Raw genomic sequence first — 13,430 nt, forward strand, 5'->3', positions numbered from 1 at the left:
CAAATATTAATTAAATATATACCCAATCATGGATCACATGCTTCTTTTACTTCTTTGGTAAATATTTCGATTTAATACATACATAAATGATTGTATTAAAAGAAAATGTAGGCCTAATTAATTTAATTCATCCTATATAATTATTTTAATTTAAACTACAGTCTGATGAATTTTCAAACAATTTATTGACTTATTGTGCCATAGATTTGCTTAATAAAGTAGCGAACCAAAATTGATGATTGATCATTTTTAGAAAGACATGTACTACAATTAAAAGAATCAAGTCGATTGGTTGTAATGTTGGTAAAACTGCGAGCATAAGAAATTTTAAATCGTAGCAAAAATAATAAAATACGTATTTATCATGTTTTTAAAATTCCATTTTATCGATCCGTATTCCGTAGATAAACGAATCGTAAAAAAAACATATGACCAGCATATGCGCCATGATTGCTGGCAGCGCACAACACATTATCTTACGCGGTACAGTGTCTTCCAAAGTGTGTATGACAAAATTGGTGGGCTACATTATGGTTCTTTAGCGATCTCGCAGTTTTTGTCACATATAATTCGAAAGACTACATGGTACAGCTGTGACTGTATAATGGTATAGTCTTATCTGGAAAATAGAAGGAATAAGTATAGGCAACCGAAGTATTCGTTATTATACAGTGCGATGTATATACTGCGGTACACAGCATCCCGTATAATAAAATAATCATCGATATTTCGACAAAAATATTATGATGGCATACAGTGAAGAGATTAAGTTTTTTTTTTTTTAAATGCCATGGTCGTATCCGGTCGGCGCGAGGTGGGAAGCGCATGACACACAAACACAACATTATAATAGGTACATACGACGACCAGCGCTGCAGACATTAAGAGCGGGTGTGAATGTTACTGAAAATCTCCGTCGAAAAACCGACGTACCGCGAAAGTTTAAGGTCTTTAACTGTCTGTAACGGTATAATATATTATAGTGCCTATAATATATAAAGAGTTTAAAGAGCGTCAACGAACGTTCCAGGAGCCAGCGAATGGCTCGGGCTTTCTATATAGGTATACGCGGCGTCAGCATCGGAGATCACTCGACCTACGAAGTCTGTGCAGTCGCCGTGTAAACCGGTTCGGGGTAATTGGCCAACGCGCGACACGGAGGAGACCGGTCGAACTGAATTAAAAAACAAAAAAAAAAAATCACGAATATTGCATTCCCATAACGGTATAATATCCCGCCGCCACGGCCTACCCGCACGCCCGAATTGAACACGATCGAACAACGAACGTCGATTCCAACGGGTGACTTTGGCGAGAGGGACGGTGGAGGTTTAAATACATTTTTTTTTTTTTTTTTTTTTTTAATTACTTTTATTAGTTAGTTATTTATCGAAATAATGTAAGTCGCGTACAATAAATAGTAATAATAATTTACTGTGGTCGCCGAGATTATGATAAAAATGCTAATAATGGCAGATAAATTGAGACCGCTTAAGAGTAAATAATAACAATATTGTACCAAACTAAGATTTTGTCGGCGTGCGTCAACTACCACCATAAGCGAATTTTCGAAATTCGATATTATCTGAATGATTGTATTCCAAGTATGAGCCACCGTTCTAATTTCCATTTGAACAAAAACGTGAATACGTTCATTTGTGTGTACCTATATATAATAAACACAAATACACGAATCAAAAGTCAAAACTGATGTCTATCACCATAAAAATTTGTCACTGAAACGCATGTGAATCAATAATGTTATGTCACTTATGTAATTAAAGCTATAACAATACAAGATAAATAGATATCGTCTACAATAATTATTACTATCATACGCATTTTTTTTTTTTTTAACTATAGATAGGTAACCTAATAGAAAATATTTTTACACTCCAAAATATAGATCAACGATAGATATTTATCTACAAATTATAGAACGTCAATTGACCCGACCAAAGCATACATTAATTTCTATTCCATAAATTTGCATTTTTGTAGTTACTATCATTTATCCATCACGACTCAGTGAGGTACCTATACATGTATATTTAATAAAAACGTACTGTCTGTATATAAGATATTCCCAAATTAAATAATCTCGTCTAATGTGAATATTATTACGGTTTAATGCATAAATGTGGAACATATTGAATTATGCTGCGCGTATTTGAATCATATTGTCTGACCGCCCACCACTGCACGCCGTGAAAACTGATGACGTCATGACGCGTGTAAAAATCGTGAGTCAAATATTATCCGGAACACTTGAAATTCTCGAAGATCAAATATAGTACGTAGACACCAGGTAAATGGAACGTTTACGTATACAAAGTTCGCAGCGCTTTCAAATTTCGAACTAAATTAGAAAGGTTTTACACTGTAGCATAACCTTCGGCATAATATACGCGTATTAGTTCCTGAATGAAATGATTGTGGTGGTTACAAACTACGATTGAACCAGTTTGACTGCATACAACAATGTCTTGTTCACAGTGAAATGTCTTTCTTTTCATAGGTTCAACATTCAGTTAAATTAGAATTGAAAATTATTTTTATCAAGCAGTAAGTAGCATCAAACACTACAGCGTTGTTTTAATAGAAATAGAATGGCCGAGATTAACAAGACGTTTGTCTGGGATCACTAATATCAAAATCAGGCAAAATGCCAGAAAAAGAACAGAAAAGTTCACTATATTTATCCCTAAAATGAAAATTTCAATGACACCTTACTGAGGATTGAGATACTATTATGTATAACATATATTTGTAGATAGTGCATTTATGAAGTGTCTATATAAATCATTCTTTGAATTGTAATTTACATTTTTCATAACAGATCAGTTACTAATTATCACTTGTATAAGTTTAAACTGTACTGTTAATTATAAACATATATTACGGATACTTCATCAAATGATACATCCATCCTTATTATAACTAAAAGTTATAAACCATTACTTTAAATTAAATATTATACCTTAGTATCTAATATGTTATATAGTAAATACTTTGTGTGATTTTTATAACTAAAAGTTATAAACCGTTACTTTAAATTAAAGATTATACCTTAGTATCTAATATGTTATATAGTAAATACTTTGTGTGATTTTTTTTTTAATTTTTTATTGATAGTTTGATTAAGAATTTACTTTCATAAAACAATGATATAATAAAAACAGAGGAAATGATTTATAATCTGTGTAAAATTATGAATAAAAATTCTCAAATTCATAAATAATTCATAAAATTCAAATTTGATTCACGCAACAAAAGATAATACAATATACTTAAAAAAAAAAATTACACAAACCAACATTTAAAATCACATTCCTTAAAATAATAAAATTAACTAGTATTGTTTATGTGTCCCATTACCTAGTTGATAACCCTAGTACTAAATATATAATAATTAAATCTCAAACGATAATAGTTAAAAAGCAATTTTTTGGTTTATAAATAAAATTTTCTAATAGTATGGTTTACAGAAGAGCCTTAAGATAAATTATACCTTCAGAGAAACAAAATAAAAATGGAATCGAGATATTGATATGCCACTAGAGAGCAATCATGTTACTCGTGGCACAGAAGTGACATATAGTAAAGAACTCTTGTTGCGCTCACCAATACAATCTTTTAATAAGATTCTTCATCACTAGACAAAAGAATCACACGTTCTGTATCTCGTTTACTCTTAACCACTGGTGTTATTAACTTATCAATCCACTCAGATGGAGCAGACCGTTTTGTAGCTTTGGTCCAACCATCATCAGACTCGGGGATATAATAATCTTCCATAGATGTTCTGGAGTAATCATGATCTTTATTGCGGGCTAAATTATTAAAATCCAATAGCTCGCCAAGTTCAGCCATAATGGTATCACTTTGTTTATCAGCTGATGATCCATTTGCTACCATGTTTAGCATGTCTTTCAAATTGGTGGTGCTCAGAGGTGATCCTGACTTAGAGAATAACAAGTTTCTCGATCGACCTGAAAATTGCAAAATATACGGTTTAAATACAATATTTTAACTTATTACAAAAATCACAAACCTGGAACAGCTGTATTGGACTCCTGACCTTCTATAGACATGACGTCTTTTTCGTCTGTTACTGTAGGCCTCAAATTAGGTGCTGCTATTAACGCTAATGACATCATAAGAACCAACAGACACGTGGCAGGTTGTGCTGTTGTACCACCTGGGGCGATAGCATTTTGTAAACGTTTTAAAGCAGCTTTCAATCGTTCATTTTCAGTCTGAAGTGTGCATACATTTTTAATAAGCTGGCTATTTTCATCAGAGCATTGTTTCACTCTAAAATATAACATTTATTTTTATTAAATCTATAAAATTAGATCAAATTTATTAGCTTTCATTATTTTCTTACCTTTCTTCAAGACCGTCAACATATTCCTTCTTTCGTTTTCTTGAATCTTGTGCAGATATTTTGTTTCTTATTTTACGGCGAATTCGCTTTAAATCTCTTTCTTCGTGTTTTGTTAGGGGATAATGTGATGGCAATTTAATTCCTTCCTTCTCCATTAATTTTCTTTCTTCATCTATTAGTTAAAATAAAATATAAAACAATTATAGACAATTATCGATATCCTGCTTGAATTGATTAACTTACTTGATAAATGAAGCCGTGGATACATAGAATCAGACTCATCACTTGTGCAGTCAGACATAACAACTTTGGTCTGTTTTAAAGCAGGCATAGATTTTGAGACCATTGAACCATTATTCCTCACAAATATTCTTCTTCCATTGTTTATGGACTGTAATCGTCTGAATGAATCAGCGTTGATTGTTTTACCATTCTGATTAACCACCTACATAATGTATTTAAATAATGAATCTTCAAATTTAGTTAAAACCAATAAATCCTTCTTACCTTAATTGTTTTGACATTAGATAAATTTATTGGTATAAAAACAGGTTTTGACAAATTTTTAGAAATAGCAATCGGCCCTTTAGACTGTTTTGGTGATATAACTACTGTTCGAGGTGTAGTTTTCAATAACTGTGGTTGTTGAATAATAGTAGGTTTTTCTTCTAAAATATGATTATCTGTATAGTTAGTGTCTTCATTATCTTCTTGTTTTGTGTCATCATCAATTTCTTCTTCATCATCAATATCAATTATTTCTTCTTTGACGAAAGAATCATATGTAAAGTCCATTTTAGTCACAGCATCATCAGACTTAGAAGATTCTGATATTGGATTGAATGGCATACTATCCACAGATGAAAGTCCTATACATATTTACTTTTATCAGAAATATACTATATGTACCTAATCAATTTTCTTTAAAATGTTGGATCATATTATTGTGTAATTAGGTAATAATAAAAATGTTTAATTGATTATTTAATCAAGAAATAAAACAATTATAAATTTATGAATATAATAGACCCAGAAATAGACATGAATGTTTTCACAGAATGACCCATCTCAAATACAAATCTAACAATGAATTTAGTTTTGCTAATTATTTATATAATTAATTTCGGTTACTAGTTAGGTACCTACATTGAACTACCACTTTTTCCAATTAATATATATTCAGGTAGGTTTACCTAAGTAATTTTTTTTTAAATGTGTAACACACTAAAAAGGTTGAAAATGTAAGAAAAAAAGACAGTATAAACTTAACATAAGGAATTTAAATACAGCATATGTTACATTTGTCTTACGAACATTTGACCTATAAACAATACAAATGTGCCATAAAAACTGTCAACTTATGAAGGAAATCTGTGGGTGGGTAATAGAAGACCATATTGTTGACCACATAATCATCTGTGCAATAGGGATAAACATGTATGTCGTGATGCTTGGACACATACACAATCTGGGGAAGTGGGAATGATCGGGCAACAGGAAGTGTTTAAGAGGCGTACCGCTGTCTGAGCACGAACTGCTCTCTGCGTTGTCGTAGGACCTCGGAGTGGTGGCCGCGCTCGACATGAAGTCATCATTGCTGGACAAGAACTCGAACGGCGTCGAGTCGTTTAAGTTTTCCATTTTCAGCAGAGAGTCGAGGAAATTGTCATTGCCTAGGTCCCAATTCATGGCTCTCTAGGGTTGTACAAAAATAAAAATAAATCCAGATCAGACTACAGTCGATTCCACTTTGGACACCGCCCACCGACCGCACACGGGCGAGGAGTACGGTCGGTCGGCGGGTGAAACGCGACAGAATCGTAAAACAAACAAAAATGTCCGTACGGCGGTACCGACTTACTTCAGCGTCGTCGTCCGTGGCCGGTTTGTCGAAGACGTCCATTGTCGGCTTGTCGAAGACGTCCAGCGTGGACGTGTCGTTGAGCAGCATGTCCACGATGCTCAACGGGCACTTGCCGTCGGCCGACATGGTTGTCACGTAGCGTTTCGATCGGAACAGAATAGATATTGCGGTCGAACCGAATAGTTCAATCAAATGTTCGCCGGTACGCACTGCACATCTAGCGTAGTCCCCGAACCCATCACACAAACGTTACTAATTAAACTGCCAGCGACATACGGTATATTGCACTGTATAAGGACACGCTCGGAAAGATCACAACAACAACAATTATAATTAATAACAATACTGCGACTCGATATATCGATATTATCGCGGGGTTAAGTCGTAGCCGTACGACGGCGGCGTGAGTAAAAATATGTGACGTATGCAGAAAATAATAATAATAATAATAATCGAACGACGATTGAACGTCGGCAAGCGCCTCACCAACAGTACTGCTACTGCACTACAGCAGAGTGCGGACTGCGGTCGAGCGGCTGCGGCGTGCGGGGCCTGCGTTACGTACATTAAAAAACGCAATCTTGTTTACCTGCTCGCCGCCGTTCGGACGCCGTCGATTGGCGGACGGGAAAAGGGATGGGCCGCCGGTTGGGCGCGCAGTGCTACCGCGGCAGACGGCGCTAAATCACCGCCCGGCGCCCGGCTTTAACGGCCGCTGCCGCGCCCATGACTAATCTCGCACGAAGGAAAATTCCAAGTCAAAATAGTACAGGTATTAATATCAAATAATAACCGATAGCGAATTACGCGCAGACACAATATTGATACGCATACCAGCTATCCATCATGATAAATGATAATAACGAAGTTTGTTTAAAAAAATTAATTATTGTACAACCATTATATTATTATCTATACGTCATGACTCTAATAGTCAGCTAATACTCTATTATAGGTAGTAGGTACATAATATGCGTAAAATATTATAATATGCCATATAATAGGCATATGGCAGTATGGCACATTGGCACGGAATTTGTTGATGCATCAGCATCATATTATAATTATATTATATAAACGTTTATTCCTATTCCCTTGGATTCTAAGAATCACAACTTATAAACAATCTGCGTTAATTTAATGTTTTAAACTATTTTTAGTATTTAAAATAGATACAATGATACAAAATAAATTTAATAAAGGTATAGACACGTGAGTTAGGTTAGTAGGTGTAGAATAATGAAGTGCTTAGGTCACTGTAATCACAGAGCAATCTGTAGACTGTAATGCGGATGAATTAAATTTGAATTAATTGATACAAAATATATAAGATTACAATGATATATCTTTAAATATACGGAAAACGATTCTGAGTGGAAACGATATGTCAAACAAGTATTTTTATTTCTGTTAGTACCTATAATAAATAATCATGCTTCATGCAACTTGCTAATAGATTGAAACTTAATTTCATTTGTGCAAAAAGCATCGCATATTTTGTAGTATGAACAATAGGTATACTAATGAGAAGCCTTACATTTAATTTTCAATCTTTAGCTAAGAATATTGAACATTTCATATATTTTTAACTAAAAAATAATTTGCAAATGTTAGTAATCTTTAAAATGTTATCAACATTTTAATTTTAAAACTTAAATGCTTGTAAAAAAAATCATAAATACTTATGAATACCTTAAAAAAAATGTATTCGGAACCTTGTTTGAAATTTTTAAGCTTTTTGACTGAATGGATAATTTTATAACTAAACTAAAATAAATAAAAGTGTTCTAGTTAACGGTGGAAACCAATAACAATTATAATAAAATGTAGTTAAGGAAATATTAGTATTTTTTCTCCTAATTATTTAAAAAATTATTGAAAATTTTCAATTTTAACCCTCCTTAAAGTAGCAACAAGATCCAATTTGCTACCAGAAACTTCCATCGAAGTTGATGGACCCAGTTTTATTGTATTAGAAACGGAGTTTTTAGACACGAAAAAAAAACTAAAATCAATGCATTCATTGTTACTCTGAGAATCTAAAATAGATGAAAATATACTATATTGTTGCAACCTCTTAAAAACCATGTAATCCGTAGACGGATAAATACCACATAGATACTGTAAACATTTTACAGTAAAATGCAGTTTTTAAATGTATGCATAATACCTTTTTTTTTCTTTTATATACCGGGAACGAGTGGGAACTGTTTAGTAGTTTAGTACAATACTGCCACCGATGTATGCATAATACCTACATGATTATTCTTTTAATGATAAGTATAAGTACTAATTTTCTGAAAAGTATTAACTTATTATGCAGAATTAATATTTAAAAAAATTATATGGTATTGAAATTATCTGAAAAAATATTTTGCTCCGAAATATAAAATGAAAAACACATGCTATTATAGTGTCGTTTAAAAACGTTATTAAATTAATTAATGAAAATATTTTTTTTTGTATCACCCCGTTTATATAGGTTAAAATACTTAGGCCAATAATTCTTTTCTTCAGAAAAATTGGTTTTTTAACATTTATTAGAAAATACACCATCTGTAATAATATTTACAATAAGCATCATATAAGCTGAAATTACAATGATTATGAGTGCGTAAGGTGATTCTAAGTATAATATAATTTAAGTTGTTTAAACTCGATTAAAATGTGTATGATAATGTAAAAATATTCTAAAAAAACAAAGAAAACAATTACTATTGTAAATAAAAAATAGTTTTTTTTATAAAATAGGTACTTTTTAAAAATATACTCTACTTATTAGTTATTTGAGAAAAGTATTTAAAATTATTTGGAATACTACCCAAGACTGCTAAACTTATACCTACTTACTCTGACACGCTATATAATATTATGATTTCTGGTCCACCATAGGACAAGAAAACAATACAAAACTCAACTTTTTCCAACATTGACGGTAAAATATAAATAGTCTATAAGGCATGATTATATTCATAAATATAAGGCTATAGCCTATGATGAACGCCTATATTAATATAATGATAAGGGCTGTGATTTGTATGTAAATACATATTTTTAGTAAAACATGATAAATTAATTATTGCAAATGATAAATTCGTTTCACGTAATTTGCAATAAAATAAGACATATTTTTACACACTTTGTAAAATTCTCGTTTTTTTTTTACATATTTCGTAAATTTTGGCAATTTCGGTGGTTTAATAATATTTTACATTTGTATTTTGATAATGGTACTCGGAAAATTTTAAGTGTATAATAATGTATAGGAAATAAGTAGGTTAAAATAAATATTAATAACTTGATTTTAGGTAGTTTATCTTATCTGTTTCTGTTCGATAACCATACCTTAATGATTATACTTGATGTTCAACAATTATTTGACAAAATATATTTACGAATTTACAACAGTACCTATCTGCTATCAGACATTCAGACAATCAGTTCGCGTATTCGCGTGGTTATGAAAATATCTTCACCTAACGTACATTTAATTTTGAAAATCTAAAACAATATATTATAGTTTGTCATTGTTTCACTTTAAATTGATTAAACATCAATTGTATTTCAATTTAAAAACATATTTTTTAATTTTTTACCACAAATTATTATATTTTTTAAATTAAATTAATTAGACATAAAAAACAATAAATTGAATTATTCAAAAATTATTTAGAATTGTATTTTAATTTAAAATTTTTACATATTTTTAAAATGTACATATTTTTTTTTTTTATACTACATATTTTGGCAATTTTAATTACATTTATATGTACATCTTTTTGGTTTTTTATTACATATAAATCCCAGCCCTAATAATGATATATTATGTACTCATATTATACACATGTTATATTTTATTGGCGCTTCTTCAGTACGCTGCAACCCATACCTATAGTCATTTTAGTTTCATTACAAATATTACAGAAGGCTTTTTATTTTATTATTATTAACTATAAGTCTATAAATGATAGATTAATTAGTGTATACTTTAGTGAATAGGGTGTACATGCTGTAGGTATTAGGTACCTTTAATACGGCTATACCTATTAATAACTCGGTACTTAATGTTAATTACTTACCTATATCATATTTCATTTTCATAGAAATTGCAAATATGCACTACCAAAACTGAAAACACATTAATTTGTAATTTATACGAATTTATTACTAATACAGTAATACCTACTATAACTAAGTATATTCAAGAAAAGCCATGTAGGCACCAAGGCACCCAACAATTATTTTTCACTGTTATAGGTACATCCAATATGCGTATAAACTATAATGTTTATAGTTATATATTATGTTTATGCAATATGCATGCTATTATGATTTATAAGTATTAAATCATTACATATTAATTAAGTTTCTTAATTAAACATTTTAATAAATACTAATTTATTACATTTTTTGTCAAAGCGAAAACATGCATAGATGTATTTAAACATTGAATGCACCAGGGTAGTACCTAAATTTAAACATACACCTATTGACTTTTAGGCATGATTATATTATATTATGTATATATTTATTAAATTATTACCTATATTATGTAACATTAATTTTATAGTAAATTATAGAAATAATAGAATAAAATCAATAATATTAGATACAAGGATTGTGTCGATTGTGGGATAACTGGATAAGAGACTATAATTACATACTGATATGTACAACTCGGAAATACAAAATAATTAATTTATATCTTATTAAATATTGACCTTTTATTTTTTTTCAATATAATATTATGCAGATAATATCATAACAGACCGATTAATTATTACTTATTATGCTATATTTATAACATATTATATTACAATAACATTATCTTTTCAAATTTTTTACAATGATGTAGACTACATAGACTACAACTACAGTAAGACGGATGCAAGGTAACTACTGCAATTTCTTAAATTACTTTTTTCGTGTAAGTTATCACTTCTTTTTTTTATGAATATGAGAATACTATTGGTTCTATATTAGTGAATGTTGATTAGAAGTAAGATGTATTTTTTTTAAAAATATTTTGAATAAAGTCAAAGAAAACTGAAACAAACATAATTAATAGTATTATATGAAAGGTAAATTAGATAATAGATATTACTCAAATTGGTAAACAAACATATTATATCTAGTATACATTTTATTATAAGTAAAAGCCCGTATGGGGGTATAAGCCGACAGTATAGTTTCTCTCCACAGTCCACTTATCTATTATATCAGCTATTATCTACGCACTGCATAGTACGTAGTAAGCATGCCATTTAAATCAACAGATAAATTATCACGTATACATCACATATAGGGGCGTAATTAAGAGGGTGAGAGGACAGATCCCCCCCTAAAACTTTTATTTTACTTCTAAAATTTTATATTTGGTGGTGTATGTTACTGCTGTATGAGGCTTACAGATTTTGCTAAAAACATATAATCCCCCAAACCAAATCCCTATTTATGCCACTAATCACGTAATATCACCAATATACAAATTTAATGCGTATAAAAATGTAAAGTTTAGATAATTAGACAATAAATTTCTAAAAATAAAATTTAAAAAAAGTATGTAATCACTAATTATTACAATACATGGGATAATACAGTTCAAATAATATGTAGGTACACTCATCACTACAGTCATATTAAATGTAGATATATAACACTAAACGAGTAACAGATATCTTATAAGTTATAAGTATATATAATATTATAACTACCATTGGCCAATGGCCATGTATAACTATACCTATATTATATCTATACTTTTACATTCCTACGACTAACGAGACTATCTGCAAGAGTCATGAAAATATTGGAATAACGTATTAGATATATTACAAAACAAAATAAAAAGGTTTTTGTTGATTTACCAAAACTATTAAAGTAGGTAGTTATATCAACCAATATGGTTAATAATATCTGTAAATATTATTACACAATACCTATACAGTATACATACGTCAATAGGTAAACATTGGAATAGCCAATAGGTACTTATAAGAAGGTAGCACATAACATAGGTAGTTAAACAAAAATAATGAATAGATCTATTAAACCGTGTAAAACCAAAATTAATAATGATTAATTCCTGGATAAATATTAGTACTATTAGATAATAAATGTTTTTAAAATTTAAAATACTATAATTTATTATTAATTCGTTTTCAATAATTGATGTACTATAATAATAGATAGGTACCACCATAAGCCGTGTATATGGATAAGGCGTAAGTAAATAGGTATTTGGGTACGTATTATTTATCTACTCCATCTAGGTACCTGTAGTTATACGTCTTAAACCTACTTATCGGTTACTTGATGGCGGATGGGCGATGACTGATACATAAATTATAACTTAATATTAAGGCAGAGGCGGTTTGAGTATACTGTTTTAGTGCACTGTACCACCAACCAAGGAGGGTGGGTGGTCTTGGTTGAGCATATGCTGATCGCAATGTTTAATTTTAATGTTCAATAAATGAAAAAAGTAATAAAGTACCTAATCAATGACATTTGATAAATGATAATCGTGGCTGAAACTGTTGAAAGCGTCTAGTTAAGAATATAAGGGCCTTATAATTATAAATTATAAACTTATAAAAAAATATTAATTTGTAATTTCTATGATATAGGGGGGGAGGGGAGGTGAGTGGATGTATATATGACTATATATTGTCTTGCACCACTAAGTAAAATACATACAAATCGCCTCTGTAGTATTAAGGTTTTACGTTTTAACATAAAAAACACTGATGAGTATTTAATTTATGTAGGCTTGTTTGCACAGTTAAATCTAGTCACAAATAGGTAAGTGCACCATCCACCACCTATAAAAAAAATAATAGCTATAATACAGTAATGTCTAAACAGCAACACACTGTCACTGACCACTGTAAACGTAAATTATATGTATAATGTTATATACCAAATTGAAAAACCAAATGAGTAAAGTACGACTATTTTGAATTATTTCATAACCGTGTGCAAACTGTCATTGCAGTATTTATCATTTAGTAATTTAGTATTTCGATCGTGTTAATTAAATTAGATACCTATCTACCTACATCAGATTAAGCCCCTGTTTAAGTATAGGTATTTTTCATTCGCCAAAAAAATTTTATTTTATTTGACCATTAACTTTAAGACAACAATATATTGCCCTGTAATTAATAATGACCC

General features: G+C 30.4%; 1 protein-coding gene across 1 annotated transcript; it reads right to left on the reverse strand.

The window, feature by feature from the left end:
* Positions 1-3,230: 3,230 nt before the first annotated feature.
* On the reverse strand, positions 3,231-6,782 carry LOC107164259 (Cyclic-AMP response element binding protein A). Its single transcript, XM_015512014.2, has 7 exons — positions 6,252-6,782; positions 5,908-6,085; positions 4,898-5,259; positions 4,634-4,835; positions 4,391-4,562; positions 4,055-4,317; positions 3,231-3,992 (listed from the first exon to the last, which is right to left on the reverse strand). Exons 1-7 carry the CDS (start codon positions 6,378-6,380, stop codon positions 3,637-3,639), a joined length of 1,662 nt encoding a protein of 553 aa, XP_015367500.2. The 5' UTR covers positions 6,381-6,782; the 3' UTR covers positions 3,231-3,636.
* Between the last annotated feature and the right edge of the window lie 6,648 nt (positions 6,783-13,430).

The sequence above is a fragment of the Diuraphis noxia genome, unplaced genomic scaffold (genome assembly GCF_037042655.1).
Source record: "Diuraphis noxia isolate RWA-SAM2 unplaced genomic scaffold, SU_Dnox_SAM2 contig0005, whole genome shotgun sequence".
NCBI lineage: Eukaryota > Metazoa > Arthropoda > Insecta > Hemiptera > Aphididae > Diuraphis > Diuraphis noxia.

What these genes read in the sequence shown, in the direction of transcription:
- LOC107164259 (XM_015512014.2), bottom strand. Translation starts at nt 6,380, where the DNA reads ATGTCGGCCGACGGCAAGTGCCCGTTGAGCATCGTGGACATGCTGCTC. An exon ending in TCCACGGCTTCATTTATCAA is followed by an intron (nt 4,563 to 4,633) that starts GTAAGTTAATCA and finishes TTTAACTAATAG; the next exon opens with ATGAAGAAAGAAAATTAATG. An exon ending in GTCCAATACAGCTGTTCCAG is followed by an intron (nt 3,993 to 4,054) that starts GTTTGTGATTTT and finishes TGCAATTTTCAG; the next exon opens with GTCGATCGAGAAACTTGTTA.